The 26862-nt window shown below is 47.9% G+C and overlaps 1 protein-coding gene across 4 annotated transcripts in view; it reads right to left on the minus strand.

Moving 5' to 3' along the window:
* Positions 1 to 26862, minus strand: part of OBSL1 (obscurin like cytoskeletal adaptor 1) — a 368734-nt gene that overhangs the window by 20237 nt on the left and 321635 nt on the right. For all 4 annotated transcript variants that reach the window (XM_069227203.1, XM_069227206.1, XM_069227205.1 and 1 more), the window contains 3 exons: positions 22411 to 22572; positions 4965 to 5069; positions 2912 to 3178 (listed from right to left, as the gene is read on the minus strand). In XM_069227203.1, coding sequence (XP_069083304.1) covers positions 2912 to 3178; positions 4965 to 5069; positions 22411 to 22572 — 534 coding nt within the window. The remainder of the gene's footprint in view (positions 1 to 2911; positions 3179 to 4964; positions 5070 to 22410; positions 22573 to 26862) is intronic.

The raw sequence follows: 26862 nt of genomic DNA on the forward strand, positions 1-26862 counted from the left end.
CAGTGCATTCCTGTTCTTTAAGCCAGAGCCGGCGTACAATGTGCTGCCTAGTGCCAACGCAGGCAGCCTTGCACCAGGGTCGGATTGGGAAGGCAGCCTTGCACCAGGGTCGGATTGGGAAGGCACCCTTGCACCAGGGTTGGATTGGGAAGGCAGCCTTGCACCAGGGTTGGATTGGGAAGGCAGCCTTGCACCAGGGTCGGATTGGGAAGGCACCCTTGCACCAGGGTTGGATTGGGAAGGCAGCCTTGCACCAGGGTCGGATTAGGAAGGCATCCTTGCACCAGGGTCGGATTGGGAAGGCACCCTTGCACCAGGGTTCACCAGGGTTGGATTGGGAAGGCAGCCTTGCACCAGGGTCGGATTGGGAAGGCAGCCTTGCACCAGGGTTGGATTGGGAAGGCAGCCTTGCACCAGGGTCGGATTAGGAAGGCATCCTTGCACCAGGGTCGGATTGGAAGGCACCCTTGCACCAGGGTTGGATTGGGAAGGCGGGTAGTCGGGCATTGACTGATGGGCCGGTGCCTCAGAGTCACCAGTGGTCGTTTTTTTGAGGGCCTCTGTAAACCGGCCCAAGAAACTTACTTTCTTTCCAAGCCCCTGCCAGGCCTCTTTAATGTGGCACCAGTATCATGGGCACTTCCCTGTCATACTGTAAATTGAGGCTGGGGGCCAGGTGTTGCTTTAGTCTTTGGGGCATTCTCACCTCGGCCCCTGCCTTGCATCGCCTGTCCTGCCAGTAGCAGTGTCATCCCCACCGGGCCTTCAGGTTTAGGCCATAGGAGGTGTGGGGAGGGTGGAATTATGCAGGGGCCTCGCAGGGGGACCAGGTGGTTTTGTGCCCTAGGGCCATTCTCACCTAAGCCTCCCTGGGGCAGCAGCAGTGTGGTTTTTTGTCCCCTCCATTGCCAGGTCATTGCCCTGAGGCTATAGTGGGCTGGGGAGGGGGTGAATAGAAGTGGCCATGCTGAGGGCCAGGTGTTGTCACCTCAGCCCAAGTGTCCTTTAAGCCTTGCTGTGGGGAATGTGAGGGTTTTATAAATGTTGATGTAGTTCAACAGTCAGAGCTGCAGACCGTGGAACTAGGTTCGAGTCCCAGCGTCACTTCAGCATACTGTGATTCTAGGCAAATCACTTCATAGCCATACCTAAAATAAAAATTAATTTGATCTTGTTTAATGTACTGATGCTGGTGGATATTGCTACAGTGCCTTTGGGTTGAGTTCACGCCAAGGTGGCCAAGGTCAACTCTGTATCCTCTCACACGATGGGCTGGCACACTGCACGACTGGAGCATAAAAGAAATGGCGCCCCGGTGGCGCAGTGTGCCACTAGGGCCTCGTAAATGAGGCTCTGGGTGTCACTGTCTGTTACCACGGCTGTGAGGCAGCCATCTGGAAAGCTACCAAAGTCTATGCTCATACAGGACTATGGTGTCAACATGGTTCTCCTGTGATTACCGGAGCAGACGGGGGCTCTACGCTAGTTATCGTGCAGGAGTGGCAGCCTCTAACTTTGTCATTCATGTCTGGGAACCATAGCTTGTCACTGAGCCGTGCTTTTGTTTCACTATGCCCTGGAGGCCTTGGTGGACCAATTCAACAAGCCATGGCCACAGACTTTGAGGTACTTCTATTTGCCTTCTGTGAAGAAGCAGGCCTTCTCCACTAGTGCTTCGCTCACCTCGGATCCTCCAGATTTGGCTCATTTTTGTCTGTTCACCACCAGTCAGTGCTTTGGCGCTGTCCAAGAAGCTGCACCACGGCCTCCTATGGACTGCTTCTGTTGCCTTTGAAAGGCTCAGATCGTGCTCCATAGCTTCCAGGATCTCCTCGATCAAAGGCACCCACAGGAAGGCATCACGTACCATCATCCCCACAAACTACTCAACCCCTTTTCCTTCTTCTGTCCCCCCAGCACCAGCCTGTGCTTGTGGGTGCCTTCATAGGTAGCACGCTGGGTTGTTCACACCTGGGCGATACACAACCTCAAGTATGTACAGCTGGAGCTACACGGCCCACCGTTCGATGCGAGGGGGCCCATTCCCGGCCGTGCCAGAAAATAGTGAGACAACTGGCTTGTGGTCAGTCAGGTCCTAGAATTGCTGCCCGCACAGGTATAAGTGAAAATGCCGGCAGGGCCACCAGATTGCTAGCGCCTCCCGCTCAATCTGTGTGTACTTGGGGCAACTTCCTGCACAAAAACTACCCTGAGAGGTGTCCTCCCCTCTGCAGCACATTCAGAAAAAGGAAAAAATTAGGAGAAATAATAATATTTCTTCTTGTTACGCCTCAGCTGGGAAGGCGTAGTGTTCTGATGCATTCCCAGGTCTACCACTAAAGGTAAATCTGGGAATGCGTCAAAATCCACAAGTGGATGTGTGGGAACACCCACGCTTAATCCATGGAACACCTCCCTGCTGCAGGGCGGCACAAGGCAGGAATTTGTGCTGCCTTGGGTTACTCTAGATCTATCAAGCCCTAGAGAGCCACACTGGTGGCCTAGTTTGGATTGATAAATCTCACTTAGGTTTTGGGTCACCCATGCGCCCCCTTGTGTGGTGCAAGGGCAATGAAAAACCATGATAAATATGCCCCCAGTATGTTGGGCAGCAGCGTGCTTCGTGAGCTTCCCCACGCCTGTGTTGCGCTACTTGTTTGTACCTGTTTTCAGTGTCAGTATTGCCATTTATATTTATTTTGTTACTACAGAATCAATATTTTTCTTGTTTTCCCAACTATATTTCAATTGTGGTTCTTTTCACAGGGACCTAAGTGCATTACCCCTGACCTTGAGTGACCCTGAGAGCTGTAACTGCTGGGTCTGGCTTTGCCATTTAAAACCATGAGTTTAGCACTTCCACCTCACACACCGTGCTTGCACCACTGTACGCATCCGCCTCGAGGCATACCTTCCACCAGCAGTCGTGCTGAGGTCTTGTCTCCGGAGGTCTGGCAGGTGTAGGTGGCCTCGTCCTGTGGGTTCACATTGTGGATGATCAGCTTGCGGTAACAGTCCTCGCTGCACACCTCGTACCTCTCAGAAGGGCTGATCTCGGTGTCGTTGCACGACCAGCGAACCTGGCCCCGCGGGTTCGAGAGCTTGCACTCGAGGATCACCCGGTGTCTGGCCTTGGCCGTCTTATCACGCAGAGGTTTGACAATACGGACTGGAAGCTCTACAGGGGGAAGAGATACAAGAGCTCTCAGACAGGTGTCACCTGGTACCTGACACATTAAGGGAATACAAATCAAAGATGGCAACCTTAAAAACACATTCATATGATGTGCACAAATCTCTTTATGAGTGAGAAAAGTCTCTCTGACTCACAAAAGGGTATTTGTGATCATTTCTTAATTGCACCTCTCACACTTGGCTACCCATAGGTCTCTTCAGTAACCTCTCACACTCAGCTATCCACAGGTCTCTTCAGTAACCTCTCACACTCTGCTATCCACAGGTCTCTTCAGTAACCTCTCACACTCTGCTATCCACAGGTCTCTTCAGTAACCTCTCACACTCAGCTATCCACAGGTCTCTTCAGTAACCTCTCACACTCTGCTATCCACAGGTCTCTTCAGTAACCTCTCACACTCTGCTATCCACAGCTCTCTTCAGTAACCTCTCACACTCAGCTATCCACAGGTCTGTTCACTAATCTCTCACACTCGGCTATCCACAGGACTGGTCAGTGACCTCTCACACTCTGCTATCCGCAGGCCTGTTCAGTAACCTCTCACACTCGGCTATCCACAGGTCTGTTCAGTAACCTCTCACACTCTGCTATCCACAGGCCTGTTCAGTGACCTCTCACACTGCTATCCACAGGGCTACTCAGTAACCTCTCACACTCTGCTATCCGCAGGCCTGTTCAGTAACCTCTCACACTCGGCTATCCACAGGTCTGTTCAGTGACCTCTCACACTGCTATCCACAGGGCTACTCAGTAACCTCTCACACTCAGCTATCCAGAGCGCTGTTCACTAACCTCTGACACTGCTATCCGCAGGTCTGTTCAGTAATCTCTCACACTCATCTATCCACAGGTCTGTTCAGTAACCTCTCACATTCGGCTATCCACAGGACTGCTCAGTAACCTTCCACACTCTGCTAACCAAAGGTCGTCTATTCAGTAGCCTCTCACACTCGGCTAACCACAAATCTGCTCGGTAACCTCTCACACTCAGCTATCCACAGGTCTGCTCAGTAACCTTTCACACTCTGCTATCCACAGGCCTGGTCAGTAACCACTCACGCTTGGCTACCCACAGCGCTGCCAAGTAACCTCTCACACTCGGTTATCCACAGGTCTGTCAAGTAACCTCTCACACTCAGCTATCCACAGGTCTGTTCAGTAAACTCTCACACTCTGCTATCCACAGGTCGGTTCAGTAACCTCTCACACTCCGCAGTCCACAGGTCTCTCCAAGAACTACTGTACATTGTTTTTTCCACTTAGTGGACCTCTCACGCTGCTATCCACAGGTCTGTTTAGTGACCTCTCAAACTTGGCTATCCACAGGTCTGCTCAGTAACCTCTCACACTTGGCTATCCACTGGTCAGTCCAGTAAACTCTCACACTCTGCTGCCCACAGGCCTGATCAGTAACCTCTCACACTCTGCTGCCCACAGGCCTGATCAGTAACCTCTCACACTTGGCTATCCACAGGCCTGATCAGTAACCTCTCACACTTGGCTATCCACAGGCCTGATCAGTAACCTCTCACACTCTGCTGCCCACAGGCCTGATCAGTAACCTGTCACACTTGGCTATCCACAGGCCTGATCAGTAACCTCTCACACTCTGCTGCCCACAGGACTGGTCAGTGACCTCTCACACTCTGCTGCCCACAGGCCTGATCAGTAACCTCTCACACTCTGCTACCAACAGGTCGGATCAGTAACCTCCGCAGTCCACAGGTCTCTCCAAGAACTACTGTACATTGCTTTTTCCTCTTCTCACCCTTGATCTCCAGGTTTGCTGTGGTTATGGCCTTCTTGGCGAGGAACATGATCTCTCCAGCATCTTCTGCCTTGACATCACAGATGAGCAGGAAATGCTTAGGTCCTGATGCGAGGAAAGGGAAGCACAAAGAACAGTTAAGCTTACAAACAGCCTTTATTTGTTCCTTCTGAAGTCTTGCAGCTGAGGGTTATCAACACAAAGATCTTTCATCACCCCACAGAGGTGCAGGAACCTCACGGTTGACCCACAATGCCCTCTTCCTGCCTCTGATGATTTGAACATGCCTTACCAGAGAACTGTCTATCAAGCATGTGAATCAGGAACACATGTTTCCAGTACGCTTGCAATATTTGTTGGTTGTCACTTCCAGATCACACTTTGTTTTTTTCCATCATCTTAATTGTAAATAAACCAATAAATCCAGGATTTGAAAAATGCGGCAAATCACTCGTGAGGGTCTCAAGGCGCTGAATTGTAGGCACTGGGACATTGAGCGATTTGCCCAGAATCACAGGATGTGCAGCCAAAGCCGGCGCTGACTTGAGCCAGGTCCCCGGCTCTGAAGTCGGCAGCTCCGGCCGTTACGCTACATCCTCCCCCAGCACTGGTACGGGTTTCCTGTTAGTTATCAGCAATGTAGCACCCAGGATTGAGACGCATCCCAGCCCTTCTGACCTGCGACCCTGTAATGCTGGTGCACCTCTGCTTCCAAGGCAACAGAGTACTGTGCATTAATGTCTACATCCAAGACAGCAATGTACTGTGCATTAATGTCTACTTCCAAGACAGCAGTGTACTGTGCATTAATGTCTACATCCAAGACAGCAGAGTACTGTGCATTAATGTCTAATTCCAAGACAGCAGTGTGCTGTGCATTAATGTCTGCTTCCAAGACAGCAGTGTACTGTGCATTAATGTCTAATTCCAAGACAGCAGTGTACTGTGCATTAATGTCTACATCCAAGACAGCAATGTACTGTGCATTAATGTCTACTTCCAAGACAGCAGTGTACTGTGCATTAATGTCTACATCCAAGACAGCAGAGTACTGTGCATTAATGTCTAATTCCAAGACAGCAGTGTGCTGTGCATTAATGTCTGCTTCCAAGACAGCAGTGTACTGTGCATTAATGTCTAATTCCAAGACAGCAGTGTACTGTGCATTAATGTCTACTTCCAAGACAACAGGGTACTGTGCATTACTACTCTTGTCTGCCTCCAGGTCTGCTGCAAGTTCCAAGAGGTGCCATACAGACTACGGGCTTGATTCAGAGTTTGGCAGATGGGCACTCCCTCACAAACCTGACTGATATCCTGTCTACCTTAGTAAAGGCACCACAGGGTATGATGCCCTTGAAGCAGACAGGATGTACGTCACATTTGTAACAAAGTAACACATCCTCTAAACACTAAGGGGCATATTTATACTCCGTTTGCGCCAGAATTGCGTCGTTTTTTTTTACGCAATTTCGACGCTAAACTAACTCCATATTTATACTTTGGCGTTAGACGCGTCTAGCACCAAAGTCCATGGAGTTTGCGTAATTTTTTAGCGTGGACACCTACTTTGCGTTAATTATATGCAAGGTAGGCGTTCCCATCTAAAAAATCGACTCCGAGGCATGTGCGTCGGATTTATACTCCCGGGCAAAAATCACGCCCGGGAGTGGGCGGGTCAAAAAAAATGATGTACGGCCGCTTTTGCGCCGTTTTTTAGCGCCTGCAAAAGGCAGGCGTTAACGGACCTGTGGGCTCTGAAGGAGCCCAGAGGTGCCCTCCCATGCCCCCAGGGACACCCCCTGTCACCCTTGCCCACCCCAGGAGGACACCCAAGGCTGGAGGGACCCATCCCAGGGACATTAAGGTAAGTTCAGGTAAGTATTTTTTTTTTTTTTTTTGTGGCATAGGGGGGCCTGATTTGTGCCCCCCTACATGCCACTATGCCCAATGACCATGCCCAGGGGACGTAAGTCCCCTGGGCATGGCCATTGGGCAAGGGGGCATGACTCCTGTCTTTGCTAAGACAGGAGTCATTTCTATGGGGGTAGGGAGTCGTAAAAAATGGCGCAAATCGGGTTGAGGTGAAAAAATTGCCTCAACCTGACTTGCCCCATTTCTTGACGCCCAAGCTCCATTTTCCCCTACGCCGGCGCTGCCTGGTGTACGTCGTTTTTTTTAACGCAGACCAGACGCCGCCGGCGGCTAACGCCAGCTAACGTCATTCAATAAATACGGCACCCGCACGGTGCTTCAGAATGGCGTTAGCCGGCGCAAATTTTTTTGACGCAAAACTGCGTTGGCGCAGGTTTGCCTCAAAAAGTATAAATATGGGCCTGAGGGCCTGTAGGAGGCTGGACTGGCTTGTAGTGAGTACCAAGGGGTACTTACACCTTGCACCAGGCCCAGGTATCCCTTATTAGTGTAGAGGGGTGTCTAGCAGCATAGGCTGATAGATAATGGTAGCTTAGCAGAGCAGCTTAGGCTGAACTAGGAGACGAGTGAAGCTCCTACAGTACCACTAGTGTCATATGCACAATATCATAAGAAAACACAATACACAGATATACTAAAAATAAAGGTACTTTATTTTTATGACAATATGCCACAAGTATCTCAGTGAGTACCCTCAGTATGAGGATAGCAAATATACACAAGATATATGTACACAATACCAAAATATGCAGTAATAGCAATAGAAAACAGTGCAAACAATGCATAGTCACAATAGAATGCAATGGGGGAACATAGGGAGAGGGGCAACACAAACCATATACTCTAGAAGTGGAATGCGAACCACGAATGGACCCCAAACCTATGTGACCTTGTAGAGGGTCGCTGGGACTGTAAGAAAACAGTGAGGGTTAGAAAAATAGCCCACCCCAAGACCCTGAAAAGTGGGTGCAAAGTGCACCTAAGTTCCCCAAAGAGCACAGAAGTCGTGATAGGGGAATTCTGCCAGAAACACCAACACCAGCAATGCAACAACGATGGATTTCCTGATGAGGGTACCTGTGGAACAAGGGGACCAAGTCCAAGAGTCACGATCAAGTCGGGAGTGGGCAGATGCCCAGGAAATGCCAGCTGTGGGTGCAAAGAAGCTGCCACCGGATGGTAGAAGCTGTGGATTCTGCAAGAACGACAAGGGCTAGAAACTTCCCCTTTGGAGGATGGATGTCCCACGTCGTGAAGAGTCGTGCAGAAGTGTTTCCGTGCAGAAAGACCACCAACAAGCCTTGCTAGCTGCAAAGGTCGCGGTTAGGGTTTTTGGATGCTGCTGTGGCCCAGGAGGGACCAGGATGTCACCAATTGCGTGAGGAGACAGAGGGGGTGCCCAGCAAGAGAAGGAGCCCACTCAAAAGCAAGCAGCACCCGCAGAAGTGCCAGAACAGGCACTACGAATTGGAGTGAACCGGAGCTCACCCGAAGTTGCACAAGAGGGTTCCACGAAGCCGGAGGACAACTCAGGAGGTCGTGCAATGCAGGTTAGAGTGCCGGGGACCCAGGCTTGGCTGTGCACAAAGGAAATCCTCGAAGAGTGCACAGGAGCCGGAGTAGCTGCAAAACACGCGGTTCCCAGCAATGCAGTCTAGCGTGGGGAGGCAAGGACTTACCTCCACCAAACTTGGACTGAAGAGTCACTGGACTGTGGGAGTCACTTGGACAGAGTTGCTGAGTTCAAGGGACCTCGCTCGTCGTGCTGAGAGGAGACCCAGAGGACCAGTGATGCAGTTCTTTGGTGCCTGCTGTTGCAGGGGGACGATTCCGTTGACCCACGGGAGATTTCTTCGGAGCTTCTAGTGCAGAGAGGAGGCAGACTACCCCCACAGCATGCACCACCAGGAAATCAGTTGAGAAGGCGGCAGGATCAGCGTTACAAGGTCGCAGTAGTCGTCTTTGCTACTTTGTTGCAGTTTTGCAGGCTTCCAGCGCGGTCAGCAGTCGATTCCTTGGCAGAAGGTGAAGAGAGAGATGCAGAGGAACTCTGATGAGCTCTTGCATTCGTTATCTAAAGAATTCCCCAAAGCAGAGACCCTAAATAGCCAGAAAAGGAGGTTTGGCTACTTAGGAAGGAGGATAGGCTAGCAACACAGGTAAGAGCCTATCAGAAGGAGTCTCTGACGTCACCTGCTGGCACTGGCCACTCAGAGCAGTCCAGTGTGCCAGCAGCACCTCTGTTTCCAAGATGGCAGAGGTCTGGAGCACACTGGAGGAGCTCTGGGCACCTCCCAGGGGAGGTGCAGGTCAGGGGAGTGGTCACTCCCCTTTCCTTTGTCCAGTTTCGCGCCAGAGCAGGGCTGGGGGATCCCTGAACCGGTGTAGACTGGCTTATGCAGAGATGGGCACCATCTGTGCCCATCAAAGCATTTCAAGAGGCTGGGGGAGGCTACTCCTCCCCAGCCCTGACACCTTATTCCAAAGGGAGAGGGTGTAACACCCTCTCTCTGAGGAAGTCCTTTGTTCTGCCTTCCTGGGCCAAGCCTGGCTGGACCCCAGGAGGGCAGAAACCTGTCTGAGGGGTTGGCAGCAGCTGCAGTGAAACCCCGGGAAAGGTAGTTTGGCAGTACCCGGGTCTGAGCTAGAGACTCAGGGGATCATGGAATTGTCTCCCCAGGGGTGACAATTCCATGATCTTAGACATGTTACATGGCCATATTCGGAGTTACCATTGTGAAGCTATACATAGGTAGTGACCTATGTAGAGTGCACGCGTGTAATGGTGTCCCCGCACTCACAAAGTCCGGGGAATTGGCCCTGAACAATGTGGGGGCACCTTGGCTAGTGCCAGGGTGCCCACACACTAAGTAACTTAGCACCCAACCTTTACCAGGTAAAGGTTAGACATATAGGTGACTTATAAGTTACTTAAGTGCAGTGTAAAATGGCTGTGAAATAACGTGGACGTTATTTCACTCAGGCTGCAGTGGCAGGCCTGTGTAAGAATTGTCAGAGCTCCCTATGGGTGGCAAAAGAAATGCCGCAGCCCATAGGGATCTCCTGTAACCCCAATACCCTGGGTACCTCAGTACCATATACTAGGGAATTATAAGGGTGTTTCAGTATGCCAATGTAAATTGGTAAAATTGATCACTAGCCTGTTAGTGACAATTTGGAAAGAAATGAGAGAGCATAACCACTGAGGTTCTGATTAGCAGAGCCTCAGTGAGACAGTTAGGCATCACACAGGGAACACATACATATAGGCCACAAACTTATGAGCACTGGGGTCCTGGCTAGCAGGGTCCCAGTGACACATAACAAACATACTGAAAACATAGGGTTTTCACTATGAGCACTGGGCCCTGGCTAGCAGGATCCCAGTGAGACAGTGAAAACACCCTGACATACACTCACAAACAGGCCAGAACTGGGGGTAACAAGGCTAGAAAGAGGCTACTTACTCACACAACCTCCCCCCCCACCAAACGAAGGACAATAAGGCTAACCTTGGCCAGTTGAGACTTTATTGTCTAAGTGGTGATAAGTAGAGAGTAGCTCTGCAATAGTCTGGTTACTCCCTTTATCATCCACTATATGGTTACTTCCCTGTGGGGATGTAAACCACCCTGTTTGAAGTTTTTTTAGCTAAGCAACAATGTGAAGATATATTTTCAGAGTTTCTATCAGTAAGTTTTGGTTTAGAGCAGTGGGAGTTATCCACTGAACCTATTTGTAGTGATGAAAATGCCAGACAGGGATGCTGTCTCAGAAAAGCCATAGCTGGGCAAAAACTTTGTCCATATGGCTGGAAGAGAGAACAGGGATGCTGTTTCTCTTGAGTTGGAGTAGGGCAGGGATGCTGTCCTATGAGCTCCACACTAGGGCAGGGATGCTGTCCTAAGTGTTGTGAGGCAGTGCAGGGTTTCTGCACTAAAGTTTCTCTGGGAGGGTTGGAGGGATGCTCCATGTTAACTAAAATGGTGCTCTTTTTCTCACCAATATTAGTTATCCCACAGAGAGGTACTTTCAACTCAGGGAGTACAGCTATGCCAGCTGATGATTCCCTTGGAACAGGTGCCACCCTAGGAGAGGTTTCTCCCACCACAGGAATGGTATCCTGAATGGCAGGGTGGTTAGGGGATACTGTGATATCCTTTTTACCTGTTGTTCGAGAGGGATCCTGAGTTTTCAGGCCTTCTCTCCTTTGCTTTTTCATTTCAGTAGAAATGAGAGGGAACAATTCCTCTGGGATGCCCAGCATGGCTGCATGGGCATAAAACTCTACATCAGCCCAACTTGAGGCCTCTAGGTCATTACCTAAGAGACAGTCTACAGGTAAGCTAGGTGATACCACCACCTGCTTAGGGCCAGTAACTCCACCCCAACTAAACTGAATTATAGCTAAGGGAAGAAACTTAGTGGAGTTATGGACATCAATAATCTTATACTGTTGTCCAATGATGTGTTGTTCAGGAGCCACTAGGTTTTCAGTCACCAAAGTGATACTGGCACCTGTGTCCCTGTAGGCCAAGGCCTCAACACCATTTATTGAAACTGTCTGCCTGTACTTATCCATTGTAAGGGGACAAGCAGCCAGTGTGGCAAGGCCAATGCCACTAGGTGTGACAGAAACTGTCTTGGGACTGACTACCCCAGTTTCTATGATGGACCCATAAGTGAACCCAACTACACCCTTTGCTTGACTGTTGCCAGCAGTCCCACCACTAGTACCACTACTGCTAGGGGCACTAGAGCTTGATGTATTAGTGGTGGTAGGCTCAGGGGGTTTACCTGGACAGGACTTATCCCCTGGCCTCTGTTCTTACACACAAAGCACCAAGGCTTTTTAATGTGTGTGGGTTGAGAAGAAGAGGAAGAATTTGTTTTATCCCCACCCCCTGAAGAGTGTTTAAGATTTGAAGTGGGATCTTTGGTTTTACCCTTATCCCCATGCTTATCTTGAGATTTCTCACCATCTTTCTTCTTGCCATCCTTGTCACCACCTGTATGAACTTTTCTGTTCACTCTTGTTCTGACCCATTTGTCTGCCTTTTTTCCCAATTCTTGGGGAGAGGTCAGATCTGAGTCCACTATATACTGGTGCAACAAATCAGACACACAATTATTAAGAATATGCTCTCTCAGGATTAAGTTATACAGGCTTTCATAGTCAGAAACTTTACTGCCATGTAACCACCCCTCCAAGGCCTTCACTGAATGGTCAACAAAGTCTACCCAGTCTTGTGAAGACTCCTTTTTGGTTTCTCTGAGCTTCATCCTGTACTGTTCAGTGGTTAAGCCATAACCATCTAGGTGTGCATTCTTAAGAACTGTAAAATTATTGGCATCACTTTCCTTCACAGTAAGGAGCCTATCCCTACCCTTTCCACTGAAAGATAGCCATAGGATAGCAGCCCACTGCCTTTGAGGGACCTCCTGTGCAACACAGGCCCTCTCCAGTGCAGCAAATCACTTGTTAATGTCATCCCCCTCCTTGTAAGGGGGAACTATCTTGTGCAGATTCCTAGAATCATGCTCTTTTGCAGGATGACTATTTGGAATACTGCCGCTGCCACCATAGGGTCCTAACCCCAACCTCTGTCTTTCTTTTTCTAAATCAAAGGACTGCCTATCTAAATCCAGCTGTTGCTTCTTGAGCTTCAGCCTGGATTGTTCCACTCTCAATCTATTGAGCTCCCTTTCTAACACTCTGTCATCAGGGTGGGTGGGTTGGGCATGCCTTGAAACAGAAGAATGGTGTGAATGAACAGAGGGAGACCTGGCCCTAACAGATGGCACTCTAACATTCTGGCCTACAGAAGTGACACTTCTACTGTGATGAGAAGCAACACTATTACTGTGATGTGAAGCAACACTCTTACTGTGATGTGAATTCACATCAGTACCAGCTATGCTAGGTGGCCTGCTAAGGGGCAGGTTGGAAAGATTCCCTCCCAAATCCTTTGCTAGGGGTGCCCCAGGATCAGATTGGGAACCATCAGCCAATTTCTAACCAGAAGTGCCAACTAAGGTCTTATCTTGTTCAATGAGCATATGAACCAACAGCTGTCTTGAGGGGTTCTTCCCTACCCCTAAACCTCTATCTATGCAGAGACTCCTTGCTTCCTTCCAGCTAAGGTTGTCATAAGCTATGCTGGACAGATCAAGAGTTTGGCCTGTACCAGACATGATAGACAAGAGTTTAAGGGACAGAAAAAGAAGAACAAAGTTTCAGAACTTTTTAAAGAACAGAAAAAAACTTTTTTAACTTTTTAAGAACTTTTTGAAAGTTTAGAGGTACTTTTAAGCACTTAGTAAAAGAAGTGAGAGAAGAAAAGCAAAACCTTTTGGTTAGGTGTACATACACTGAACTTGTTTTGTATATTTTTCTCTTATGAAAAGTACAATGACAAAAGTGGTAAGTAGTTGCAAAGTACTTATCCCACCGCTGCACAACCAATGTAGGAGGCTGGACTGGCTTGTAGTGAGTACCAAGGGATACTTACACCTTGCACCAGGCCCAGGTATCCCTTATTAGTGTAGAGGGGTGTCTAGCAGCTTAGGCTGATAGAAAAGGTAGCTTAGCAGAGCAGCTTAGGCTGAACTAGGAGACGAGTGAAGCTCCTACAGTACCACTAGTGTCATATGCACAATATCATAAGAAAACACAATACACAGATATACTAAAAATAAAGGTACTTTATTTTTATGACAATATGCCACAAGTATCTCAGTGAGTACCCTCAGTATGAGGATAGCAAATATACACAAGATATATGTACACAATACCAAAATATGCAGTAATAGCAATAGAAAACAGTGCAAACAATGTATAGTCACAATAGAATGCAATGGGGGCACATAGGGAGAGGGGCAACACAAACCATATACTCTAGAAGTGGAATGCGAACCACGAACGGACCCCAAACCTATGTGACCTTGTAGAGGGTCACTGGGACTGTAAGAAAACAGTGAGGGTTAGAAAAATAGCCCACCCCAAGACCCTGAAAAGTGGGTGCAAAGTGCACCTCAGTTCCCCAAAGAGCACAGAAGTCGTGATAGGGGAATTCTGCCAGAAACACCAACACCAGCAATGCAAAAATGATGGATTTCCTGACGAGAGTACCTGTGGAAGTCCAAGAGTCACGATCAAGTCGGGAGTGGGCAGATGCCCAGGAAATGCCAGCTGTGGGTGCAAAGAAGCTGCCACCGGATGGTAGAAGCTGTGGATTCTGCAAGAACGACAAGGGCTAGAAACTTCCCCTTTGGAGGATGGATGTCCCACGTCGTGAAGAGTCGTGCAGAAGTGTTTCCGTGCAGAAAGACTGCCAACAAGCCTTGCTAGCTGCAAAGGTCACGGTTAGGGTTTTTGGATGCTGCTGTGGCCCAGGAGGGACCAGGATGTCGCCAATTGCGTGAGGAGACAGAGGAGGCGCCCAGCAAGAGAAGGAGCCCACTCAGAAGCAAGCAGCACCCGCAGAAGTGCCGGAACAGGCACTAAGAAGTGGAGTGAACCGGAGCTCACCCGAAGTTGCACAAGAGGGTCCCACGAAGCCGGAGGACAACTCAGGAGGTCGTGCAATGCAGGTTAGAGTGCCGGGGACCCAGGCTTGGCTGTGCAGAAAGGAAATCCTCGAAGAGTGCACAGGAGCCGGAGTAGCTGCAAAACACGCGGTTCCCAGCAATGCAGTCTAGCGTGGGGAGGCAAGGACTTACCTCCACCAAACTTGGACTGAAGAGTCACTGGACTGTGGGAGTCACTTGGACAGAGTTGCTGAGTTCAAGGGACCTCGCTCGTCGTGCTGAGAGGAGACCCAGAGGACTGGTGATGCAGTTCTTTGGTGCCTGCTGTTGCAGGGGGACGATTCCGTCGACCCACGGGAGATTTCTTCGGAGCTTCTAGTGCAGAGAGGAGGCAGACTACCCCCACAGCATGCACCACCAGGAAAACAGTTGAGAAGGCGGCAGGATCAGCGTTACAAGGTCGCAGTAGTCGTCTTTGCTACTTTGTTGCAGTTTTGCAGGCTTCCAGCGCGGTCAGCAGTCGATTCCTTGGCAGAAGGTGAAGAGAGAGATGCAGAGGAACTCTGATGAGCTCTTGCATTCGTTATCTAAAGAATTCCCCAAAGCAGAGACCCTAAATAGCCACAAAACACCATTCACTATAATCCATATCTTGACCACATCCCAGAACCACACCTTCCAAAGACTATCGCCAAACGTGACCCATCGCCTCCCAGAGTCACAATGTGTGAACTTCACCCCTTGAAAACACATCTATTCTCCATCCATACCATGAGGCCTGGGTACAACCCCTGATGTCTGAATAGGAAGGGCCTGATGTACAGAGGAGGTGACTCTAAACAGTCGATGTCTTGCACGTCAAATGGTTTGCGGCCGAACCTTCACGTGGCAGAGCTACTGATGTACTTATCAGCTGCGTCACAAAACACCCCCACACAGGGGACACAAAAACCCCTGTATGATTAACATTTATGAGGCCTTTGAAGGACAGCAGACCTGCCTTCCTGCACTTGCATTCTCTAAATGGACAACATTTTGTGTTTTTTAAGGCAGCTCGTCAGTGGGCAACGGGCTATTTCTAAAATAAAAAGTGGGCATTCAGCGCATGGCATCGGGAGAGCACGCTGTGGTCCCATGCACCACTGTCTGTTCCCCGCGTGCCTACAGCCACCATCCACAAGGATGATGCCCTTCTCCGGGCACAGATTCCACTCTGCGAATGAGTTACCACCTCCTTTCAGACCTTGGTAAGACCTCAGTGGTTTTCAACCACTACTGCGGTCTCAGGTATTTCATGCAGTGGATATTGACTCCCAAAGAAGAGAGGGTCCCCATCACATGCCCCTATCCTTTGTGAGCTGGGGTGTCTTGCAAAAGCCACTTTAGAGCTGGAAACTGTTTTTTGACCTTTCTATGTGTCTTTAGTAGATAGTGTCTCGTTGCTGTGCGATCGCAGAACCTATATTTTCGTGAATCACAGGATTCGCGACCACAAAACCAGGCACTACGTTCTTCATTTGCTGTTGGTTATCCAACCATTATCGCAGCACAAACATATTAAAAAGTAGAATAAAAATATGAAGTTCCAATTAAAAGCTGATTTGTCCCCTCTAACCCCTTGAAGGTGAAAGTTAAACTTCATTCATCACCAATAGCATATATTGAAGTTAAGAATCGAAACAAAGCAATCAAGTACAAAGCTGCAGTTCCTATAGTTCATACCACAGGTTGCAACTCTGTGAGTAGGTTAATCAAGGTTCATAGCCAACACCATGCAGAAGTGACAGATAGCCTGCCTTAACACATTACAACTGATATTTGAACAAGGGACCTCTACAACAAACTAAAAATGCCTCACCTCCTCTTCTGTCTTCTTCGTCCCAGTCCCCACAATTTAAGGTTTCTGTCTCGTAACACAGAAACAACTCTTGTATCCCAGCATGAATATTAAAAGCCAAACTGCTCAGGGAGCTTCTTCCAGTCAGGGGCTCGACTACTCCTTGTTTTGCAGCCATTTCATTACCTGTATTGCTTCTGTGCACAGCGAGGTCCCTGTCTTCAAGCTGGAGGTAAGAGCTTCATTTTATGTCATGGTAGGGCCGTGCGCTAGCGGGCCGTAGAAGCTAATGCCTGGTTCATTGCTCAGCCCTTACCTCCCGGTTAGTGGTCTGCTAGATCTCGGTGAGTCTCGATAGTTGGTCACTATAGCTGCTACAGATGCAGGGAGCATTGGTCGGTATCTGGAAGCCCTGGTGTTCTCTTGGTGGCTATCAGTTTCCATAAGCAGATTGAGAAATCCCATTATTTTTAACCTGGTGAAGCCTCGAACACTGTTCTTAAGAGACAAGAGCTGGAGGATTCTGGCGAGGTCGAATCTTTAAATAAAATCCAGATGATGATTGAGCAAGTGGTGGAGGTGGATCTACGAGCAAGGAAGGGGCCTCCACCACCGAAGGTGGCAAGGGTTTCTGCTCCTCGCAGGGGCGACGTAGAGCCGGACGAGGCATTGTATGCAAGGCACCGAGCTATGCCAGGTTTTTCAGACGTAGGGAAACACTTGTCGGTCCCTCATCTGCGTATGCGTCACCACAAGGAAGACCCTGAAAGGGGTTCAAAATATAATGTCTCGTGAGTGGTAGGAAAATGAACAGTCTTCATTCCCCAGGTTTCTGGTAAGGTGTTACCTGTCGAGCAATTTATAGAGAATATCCTTCAGTTGTGAAGATTGATTTATTGCCCAGATTCTTGTTTCTCCAAGGGATCATACTTTCTGAAGAGCTTAGACCTGCAGATTTTCGATAAGAACGATGAGGTGGCAGTGGAAAGAGTATATTCTACATCTACACTTGCAATAAAAGCATCTGCTTCTGCTACAGAAGGAGCTCAGTCACTGGCGGGAAACCTTCACATTCTGCAAGAACAGGTGCATCAAGGAGAAGATTGTTCATCCATTTAGACAGTAATGGAGCAGCTGGTCTGATTCCTTCTATATATTTTGTTGGCGGGAGTATAATCAGTGCTTATGTGGCATATAGTATATGTACATGTGTGCACACCTAGCTTAAGGTGCTTCTCCAGCACCTTGAAGGCACCTCTGGATTGGTTCATGGATGGTCCATGCACCACACACCTCAAAGGGCTTTACATATGTGACTTCAGTTTACTTGATCACCATTTATTGTCCTCTAAGAAATTCAGTGGAGGCTGTAAAGTTCAGATGCCAGCCCTTCCTATTGGAAAGGGATGGTCGTTGGGTTCTAGAAGGTAATACACAGATCTATGAAGGGCTTTCATATCCGTTTTGAGTGAGACATTATTGGTGATCAACAACCATACCGAACAGCTTTACCTTTGCAGCCTAACTACTCATAGATACAGAGGGGCATTTTACAAGAACGTGGCACATTAGCTATGATGCGCCACTTTTCTTGTGCCCGCCTGCGCCCCCTAACATCACCATAGTAACATTGTAAATTACAATACAGCGCACCATGGTGCATGTAAGCACAATAGCTATTGTAGCTCATTGGCTGACTAGCGCCAAAAATTACGGCGCTAGTCCAGCAATGCGTGGGGAGGCCCATCGGAAATAATGGGAGCATCAACTTTGTGTTACAAATGAGGGGCAAAAATGGTGCAGTGAAATTTCGTAAATTTCGCTGCGTCATATTTCTAGGCCTCCTAATGGGGGACACCCTCCTTGCATACATTAGCCTGGTGCAGGCCTAATGTGGCGCAAGCGGTTACAAAGTGGCGCAATGCTTGCATTGCGCCACTTTGTAAATCTTGCGCGGGGAAAGGCCTCCTTGACGGCGCTTTAGTGTAGGAATAATTACGCTAGGGTGGCGCAAGGAGGCGCTGGGGGCTTGTAAATACGCCCCAGAGTGAAAATCAGGAACTTATTATGCATCGATGGATGCTCATCATCAGTGATATCTCACTCTTTGTGCTGATGAAGCGTCACGCATGAGTCACTAAAACATGGTATTATGGAAAAGCCATGTTTTAATTGTAAAAAAATATCAATGTTTAGCAAAGATTTTGTGCCTCCGACATTTTTCTTCTTTAGATTCTAGAATATAGTTTAGTTCTTCGTTGCCATTTCAGGGTATCGGTAGCCCTCCTGGAAAGCGATCATGTACAGGGAGCCGCCGTCTCAGGAAAGCCCCGGCAAGCCCCCGCAGCTCCGGTGCCTCCCTCCTGAAATCATGACTATCAGCAGGTTACAGCGGGTCCTGAGGAAGAACACCTGAAGGATCTTCTCAGACCTGGTAATGCTCAATCACAGACACTTGGGTGTTTGAAATCACAGACAGGAGATGGAGCACAGCTCTGGGAGCCTCAGGACACAGCTTCCAGTCCCCCAGTTCCCTCTGTGTGCACTTCTCCAGGAATCTCTTCTTGGGGGCGTTGAAGATATAGTGCAGTGATTCTGCAAGTTCCGAGGGCCGGACCAAGGCAGGTTCTTATTCAATTTTATTCCAGGTTAAAAAATCATCAACGTTGCTAGACTTAAAGACAGTCAATTCTTTCACTCCACATCTGCACTTAAGATGGTGTCTCTACAGCCGATCATCCCAGTGGTCATCAGTGATCACGGTACAAGACCCGCTTCACTGGATCTGCTAGGCGCACACCCCGATCTTTCCCATTCATGCGACAATATCTCAGGTTTCGCGTCCCATGGAGACACTCTCAGTTCCAGTTGCTTCCTTTGAGCACCAAGAGTTTTTAGGTGGGTAGGTAGATGTATTACAAGCTCAGAATACACAGATGTACCCTTATCTAAATCATTGGTAAGTCTCTGCTTCTTCTCTTCCTACGGCTTGTGAAGACGTCTCAAGAGTGTCTAGAACTCTGCAAAAGCATAACTTTCTTCTTCACCTTAAGAAGCCTCAAGTGCGACCCTTCAAAATATTCAGCTGATCGGACAGGCCTGAGTCAAGTGTTTCTGCCTCTTGAGAGAAAGGTGAAATGAACAGCCCCACTACCAGCTTTATTGAGCCAAACAGAAGCAACAGCTTGGGACTGGTGAAGGGTTCAGGGCAACATGGCAGCTTGCCTATGGATGCTGCCTTGGGCTCCGATGAATCTGTTACCCCTGGTCAGGCATCTTGTACAGTGGTCGCCCCCAGTTTCAGAAGATTGAGAAGCCGTGGCCCACAAAGTCCTAAATTGGTTTTGTGAACATCTGGATAAAGCTTTACTCTTGGTCCCTCCCCACCTTTGACGACCACTACAGACTCAACGGGGCAGCCATAAAGGACCGTTCAGTCCCGGGCCTGATGACTGAGACATCAGCCAATCTTCTAGGGAGGGAGAATGAGTGTGCAGGTCAGTTCAGTCGGATACTTCCCGCCTGAATGGATCTTTCTCAGAGCCGTGTTTGGTTTCACAGACTGTCAGGGCTGTGTGGCGACCCTTGCTCGCATCTGTCTGCCGCGAAGGAAAATGCTCAAGTTTTCCAGTCTTGTTTCATCATTGTCGATACAGAAATCTGTCCTTCTCACTTCTGGGCTACACTTCTCTGGGAACCATCCCTTCTGAAGCTACGACTGAGGGTTGGACCGTGAAAGGTTAGGCCTGGAGGCCTTGGGATGTTCAAGCAAGGTAGCTTCAGTATAAAGCAGACCCACCACCCATCTACTCTTGAAGTATGTGCCCTTCACTTGTGCAAGTTTGGTGTATGTCAAAGAATCTTCAAGCCGCCTCACGTGAGACAGTTAGAGTACTTAGGAGCAGATTTACAAGAAAGTGGCTCATCGTTTCCCAATACACCGCTTTTCTTGCATCCCCCTATCACCACCTAACAACACCGTTATTGCCCCGTATTTACAATACGGCGCACCATGCTGGTTGTTTGCACAATAGCGTCAACAATGTTGATGCTATTGTGGCGCTTTGCTGCAATAGCATCAAAAACAGGTTGCCATAGGTTGCTATGGGTGCGTCATTTTAATGCCTGCCTTGGCAGGTGGTAAAAATTATGGAAAAAATGGCACAGTGAAATCTTCTACATTTCGAAGTGCCATTTTTTCATGGCTCCCTGCGTTTGAATGCCCCCCTTGCAGACATTATGACTGACGCTGCCATAATGTGGCGCAAGGGTTCATAAAGTAGCGCAATGCAAGCATTGCGCCACTTTGTAACTCTGGCGTGGGGAAAAAGGCCACCTTAGCGCCACTTTGGAGTAAAAAAAAAATAATGCGAGGGGGACGCAAGGTGGCACAAGGGGCTTGTAAATAGGCCCCTTATTTCTTCAGAGATGGGTACCTGTTGAGGTTGGCAGCTTCTATCATTAGAAGCCCACAGGCTTCTACCCAGGCTTTTAAGGGCCAGAGATGATTTCAGTTTCTGAACTTGATGAACTTGCTTTTCATCTATTGAAGAGCTTTTGTCTTCAAAGACCAGTGGCTAACTCCGCAGCCCCTCCAATGAATCCTTTCCTCAAGACCTTCATTTCAGCCACTACCAGAGACATAGCTAAAGATTTTTTGTTGGCTAAAGTTTTATTAGATGCTGTTTGCTCCACCACAGACTTTTGGAAATTACGTGCTTTTCTCTCCTCTCCTTCTTGTGTTATTTGAGGACAAAGTGGTCTTAAACCAAGACTCTCATTACTTCCCAAAATTCTGTATAATTTTCACTGTTCACAAGAATTGGCTCTGCTAGTTTTTTCCTCATCATCGCCAGAAGAAGAGACACAACTTCATACCCGAGATGTAAATAGAGATCTTTCTGTTTACCTAGAGCATACAGCACCTCTTCAGAATGCGGACTTGCGTTCAGCGATTTTGGCAATCACTCCTCCACACCGACTCTCAGTAGAGTAGATGACTTAGGCTAGCAATTTATCTGGCTCATGATTCCGCAAGTGTAGACCTTCTGTGTGGGGGTGGGTGAAAGTCACAGAATTTCACTCCATGGAATTCCTTGGAGTTAAAGAATGAAAAGGCCAGGAAATTCTGCAGAGTACCACGGATAATGGAAATCAGCATGTCGCGCTGCTGACTGTGATTTTTAGCGCCTGGAGGTTCTTGCGCTCTGCAAAATCAGTGCAAACTGCACCACACGGCGCGCCAGATTTTCTACTCAAGCAGCAACTTTCTCACCAAAAAAAGGTGCAACCACTGCAACCGTCCACGTTGGAAAAATCTAGCCGGGTGCCCTCCTAGCACCCGAAAATTGAGCTAGGGGATGCCAATTCTCGCTCACGCTCATTAACTTACAGTTGGCGAGCCTCGCACAAGAAAAAACTCCCCCACGTGGCAGCTGGTGGAGTTTTACAAACGTAACATCGAATGAAAAGAACTCTGAGAACCCCCCCTACTTCCATGTCCTGGGCAGGCAAGACGCACCAGGGCAGTGCTTGCCTCCTGAGCAGTCCTCCTCAAAGGCTGCCTCGTGGTCCTCTCCTCAGCCCCTCATGAGACCATTATAGGTTGCAGGTAGGTTGGGGGGGTCCTCTGATTCTGGAACTCAGACGTTGTCCTAAACCATTGAACCTGTAAATTCAAGACTTGGAGATTTACCCTTTTTTGTAAATGGTTTCTGTTATTACAACTTTACTGAGTGCTTCACTATTTTTCTTGGTATTTTGTTGGTACACCTTTGGTGGTCGCCTCCAGGTGAGCTTGGACATATAGTGAAGTGGTCAGGACATAGGAGAAGACAGACGAGGAGGTAATGTCCTGGTTACTTACCGGTAATCTTTTATTAACCCCTAAACATGAAGCAAACAATCAAAGAGTTAATCTGTGTAAAACATTGTGAGTAAATGTGCGGTCCGAGTCTCTAAAGGGACTTACACCAAACCTGCGTCTCTGTGAGTAGGTTTATTAACATTCATAAACTTTGCCCTGTTAAACTTAGCCTCCACACTACTCCTAAACGTGCTCTCATCAGAGCATGTTTTAAGGTTTTACCAATCGTGCATGGATCTACCTATCTACCTACTCTGGGTCCGCAGTTAGGTTTTTACCTTCTTGACGAATCTTGATGGTGCTCGTGGTCCGGATCTTCTCCCCATCCTTGAACCACTCTCCCGGTATGTCTTTGTGGGAAAGTTCGCACATGAAGACAGCGTTGTCGTTCTCAGATATTTCCAAGTCTTCCAACCCCTGGACAACTTTCACCTCACGCTCTGAAAAAACAAGAGGCACCGGTGAAGGATACTGAGGGCCATATTTATACTTTTCGACGCACAACTGCGCCAACGCAGTTGTGCGTCAAAAAATCTAACGCCATTCTGAAGCGCCACGCGGGCGCCGTATTTATTCAATGACGTTAGCCGGCGTTAGCCGGCAGAGCTGCCTGGTGTGCGTCAAAAAAAATTACTTACACCAGGCAGCGCCGGCTTAGGGGAATATGGAGCTTGGGCGTCAAAAAATGGGGCAAGTCAGGCTGAGGCAAAATTTTCGCCTCAACCCGATTTGCGCCATTGTTTTTTACTCCCAACCCCCATTGAAATGACTCCTGTCTTAGCAAAGACAGGAGTCATGCCCCCTTGCCCAATGGCCAAGCCCAGGGGACTTATGTCCCCTGGGCATGGTCAGTGGGCATAGTGGCATGTAGGGGGGCACAAATCAGGCCCCCCTATGCCACAAAAAAATAAAATAAAAATACTTACCTGAACTTACCTTAAGTTCCCTGGGATGGGTCCCTCCATCCTTGGGCGTCCTCCTGGGGTGGGCAAGGGTGGCAGGGGGTGTCCCTGGGGGCAGGGGAGGGCACCTCTGGGCTCCTTCCGGGCCCACAGGTCCCTTAACGCCTGCCCTGACCAGGCGCTAAAAAACGACGCAAAAGCGGCTGGACGTCATTTTTTTTGACCCGCCCACTCCCGGGCATCATTTTTGCCCGGGAGTGTAAATACGGCGCACATGCCTCGGAGTCATTTTTTAGAAGGGAACGCCTACCTTGCATATCATTAACGCAAAGTAGGCGTCCACGCTAAAAAATGACGCAAACTCCATGAACTTTGGCGCTAGACGCGTCTAACGCCAGAGTATAAATATGGAGTTCGTTTTGCGTTGAATTTGCGTTAAAAAAAACGACGCAAACCCGGCGCAAACGGAGTATAAATATGGCCCTGAAAGAGATGACCATGTAAGGAAAAACTGAGAAAGAAGGCACAGAAATGTATGTACAAGTGACCTCACATCCTGAATAACACAAGGCAAGGAGGTAAAAGGCACAGCAGGAGATGGTCAGAAACTGGGCTCACACCCTGATCTTTACGCGTGGATAGAAACTTATTTCACATCATGACACAATTAGGCACACAAGGCAAGAGGTGGATGCGCAAGTTGACAAAAACTGACCTCAAATGCGGAAAAACACACCAGGCAAGCAGGTATGGGGCACAGAAGGAGATGCGCACATAGTCAGAAATGGAGACTTACACTCGCTTATAAACTGACCTCAGACCTGGAATAACAACACAAGCTGGTCCAAGTAGAGTAGGAGATGCACACATGGTCAGAACTTTGATGCACACTTTCTGGAATGAGGCTGAAGATCACAAATGTTTACAAGGTGTCACAGTTCTTACAGGGAACCCTCCAGCAAAGATAAGAAGTGACTTACGGAGGGATTGAGTGAAAGACCCGGAACAGCTCAATATCTCCGGAACTATGTGCCAGGCCATCATTCACTGAAATCTTCAGCTAAGTCAAGATGGAGACCAGTCTGACTAGTTTTAGGAGACATGACTGACTCCAGCCTAAGCTGAATCTGGGACAATGAGAGGGGTCATTTATAGACATGTTTCTACCACAGCACATAAGAGGATTACTGTGAGCAGGGAAAGTCCCAGCGCTTCTTGGCTAACCATAGAAGTCCATCTTTAATCCTTAGAAGGGCTATTGGAACTTTGAACCCGCTTATCAATCAGGTAGTAAATATTTCACTTTCTTCAGCAGTAGTTTCAGCACCTTGGAAATTGGCAGTGGTAAAACCTCTATTGAAAAACCTTTGCCCATTTAGGCCCAGTCTGTTACTCCCCGCTCTTACCAAAATGTTGGAAAAGTTAGTAAATGAATAATGAATGATCTTTTTGGGAAATTCTAAGGCCTTACACCCTTTGTAATCCGGTTCTAGGCCCAGACACGCTACAGAATCAGCCCTGCTTACGGTGTCTGAAACTATAAAGATGATGCTGGACAATGGCCAAAACGCTGTCCTAATCCTTTCAGACTTTGATACCCTCTCACATTCAATACTCCTTTGGCGTCTCTCTAAAATTGGCATCATTGGCAAGACTTGGTCCTGGTTCAAGCCTTTCCTCGCAGATAGGAGACGACTGTTGTGAAACGGGCAGTTCTCCTCGGAAGAGACTTCCTTAGCATACAGTGTTCTGCAGGGTCGTCACTCAGTACTTCTCTATTTAACATCTATATGGCCCGTTGGCATCTGTGATTGACTCCTTTGGCATTTCAACCACTTCCTGTGCAGATAAAACGCAATTTATTTTTATTTTGGAAAAAAGAATCTTTTGGGTCAGAACAAAATATCAAGAACTTATCCACTGGATGGAACATAATCATCTGAAATGTCTTGCAGACAAATCAGAAATAGTTCTGTTTGAGAAGGACAATATGTTATCCCCAAAATACCAGTGGCCTGAATTTGTGTCCCTCCTACACCTCCGGAAGAGCTTATCAGAAATATAGGGCTGCAATTTGATAATGTTTTGTCCTTTTGGCCGCAAGTCTTTCCGGTTGCAGGTACTTGCTTCTCCATGATTAAATCACTTAAAAACATTCTTGGATTTTCTCTCTTTGGCCGCAAGGAAAACTGAAGCATTTGCCTTCATAACTTCTCTGTTGGATTATTGTCTAAGCAATTTCTCCATAGGCTCCAAGTGGTTCACAATTCAGCCACAAGACTTGTGCTCAAACTTCCTCGGAAAAGCTCTGCCTTTCGGGGGCTTAGTGAACTGCATTGGTTGCCGGTTCACAAGAGGGTTCTCTTTAAATCTCTGGTTCTGGTTTTTAGGTCTTTTTATGCATTGGTCCCAAATGTCTGCCTGATTGCTTTTCGGATTGTAGGACTCAAAGGGCCCTCAGAGCTTATAACACAAACCTACTAAAACTCCCACCTTTAGACTGAAATCCATAGGAGGCAAAACTTTGTCTGCTTTGGGGTCTAAGGTCTGGAATTAACTTCCTGGTTCCTTTGACTTATGGTTCTTGAAGCTACTTTTAACAAGAGTCTGAAATCTTGCTTGTACTTGGCCCCAGATGAACTGTGTCTTCTCTTAATGTAAGTTGATCTTGCTGAGGGGTGTTTTTCAGTTTTTTCTTGTGCTTTTTGGTCGGTCTGTTTTGCAACTGGTGAATGAGGTTGGTATCTGAGTTAATGCCAGGATGCTCTGATTGAGTGACAGAGCACACTACAAGCACCTTTTTCATTCATTCATTTAATCATTTATTCATTCATGTACACCAGTGTGGTGGGATTGCGTAGAGCGGCACTTTAAGTTGCATGTGGGCAGTGGAACATTTTACAATATATTTACATGCCAGAAATGTTACCTTTCAAACAGGTCATGGGCCCTTTTTTCTGGGAAAGCCTGGTACAGGAAAGGCCACTTCTAGGCCTTGACAAAAATGAGTTCAAGTATGAGTTTAATTTGCATATTAAAGATATTCCTAGAAAGGGCAATGTTAGAACGGGTTGCTTGTTCAGTTTATCTGTTGATGTGACAGTGAAGGTTTTAGTTTGAGTGGAGAAGGTTGTGCTGTGGAATTTGTGAGTTTAGCCCATTGATTCTCTTACAGAAGGCCCCAGTGAACACGATTGGTTGTGGAGAAATGATGTCCAAAAGAAATCTCAAAGAAGTGAAAGAATGTATTTCCAGTGAATGTTCAAGAGAGAGGTCATTCATTTCCTATTTTCAATACCTTTTTGAAAGTTAGAGATGAGATAGCATATGATGGAGACCTCATTCTGAGGGAAGACGAGTTGTTGCCTCCTGAGTCTTTGAGGTAGAAGATTGTTAGGACGTTGCATGTGGGACATTTAGGGGGAACTGTCACCAAGAAGCCACTGGTCAATGCATTGGTGGTTGTATTTGGGTGACAGGATTTCATGTTAAGTCCAGTGTTGACTGTGAAGTAATGAACCAGATAAAAGTCCCACAGCTTGACATCTTCCTTTGATTCCAGTCCCTTTTCCTGAAGGTACTTGGCACCATCTGACGAAGGATTTTTGGGTTCTTTGCATTGTCTCCGCAGTGATTAAAGGTACATCACTGTTCTTGTGGACTATTCATCCAAGGAAGTGGAGTGGAAGTTTGCAAGACAACCTACAACTGATGTTGTTTAGAATTTCTCAAGGAACCTCTCCTTCGGGACGACTTTCCGAATTCTATCACAACAGACAATGATGTGCAAAGCACTTCTGCTAAAGTTAGAGAATTCTTGAGCAAAGT

The sequence above is a fragment of the Pleurodeles waltl genome, chromosome 3_2 (assembly GCF_031143425.1).
Source record: "Pleurodeles waltl isolate 20211129_DDA chromosome 3_2, aPleWal1.hap1.20221129, whole genome shotgun sequence".
Classification (NCBI taxonomy): Eukaryota; Metazoa; Chordata; class Amphibia; order Caudata; family Salamandridae; genus Pleurodeles; species Pleurodeles waltl.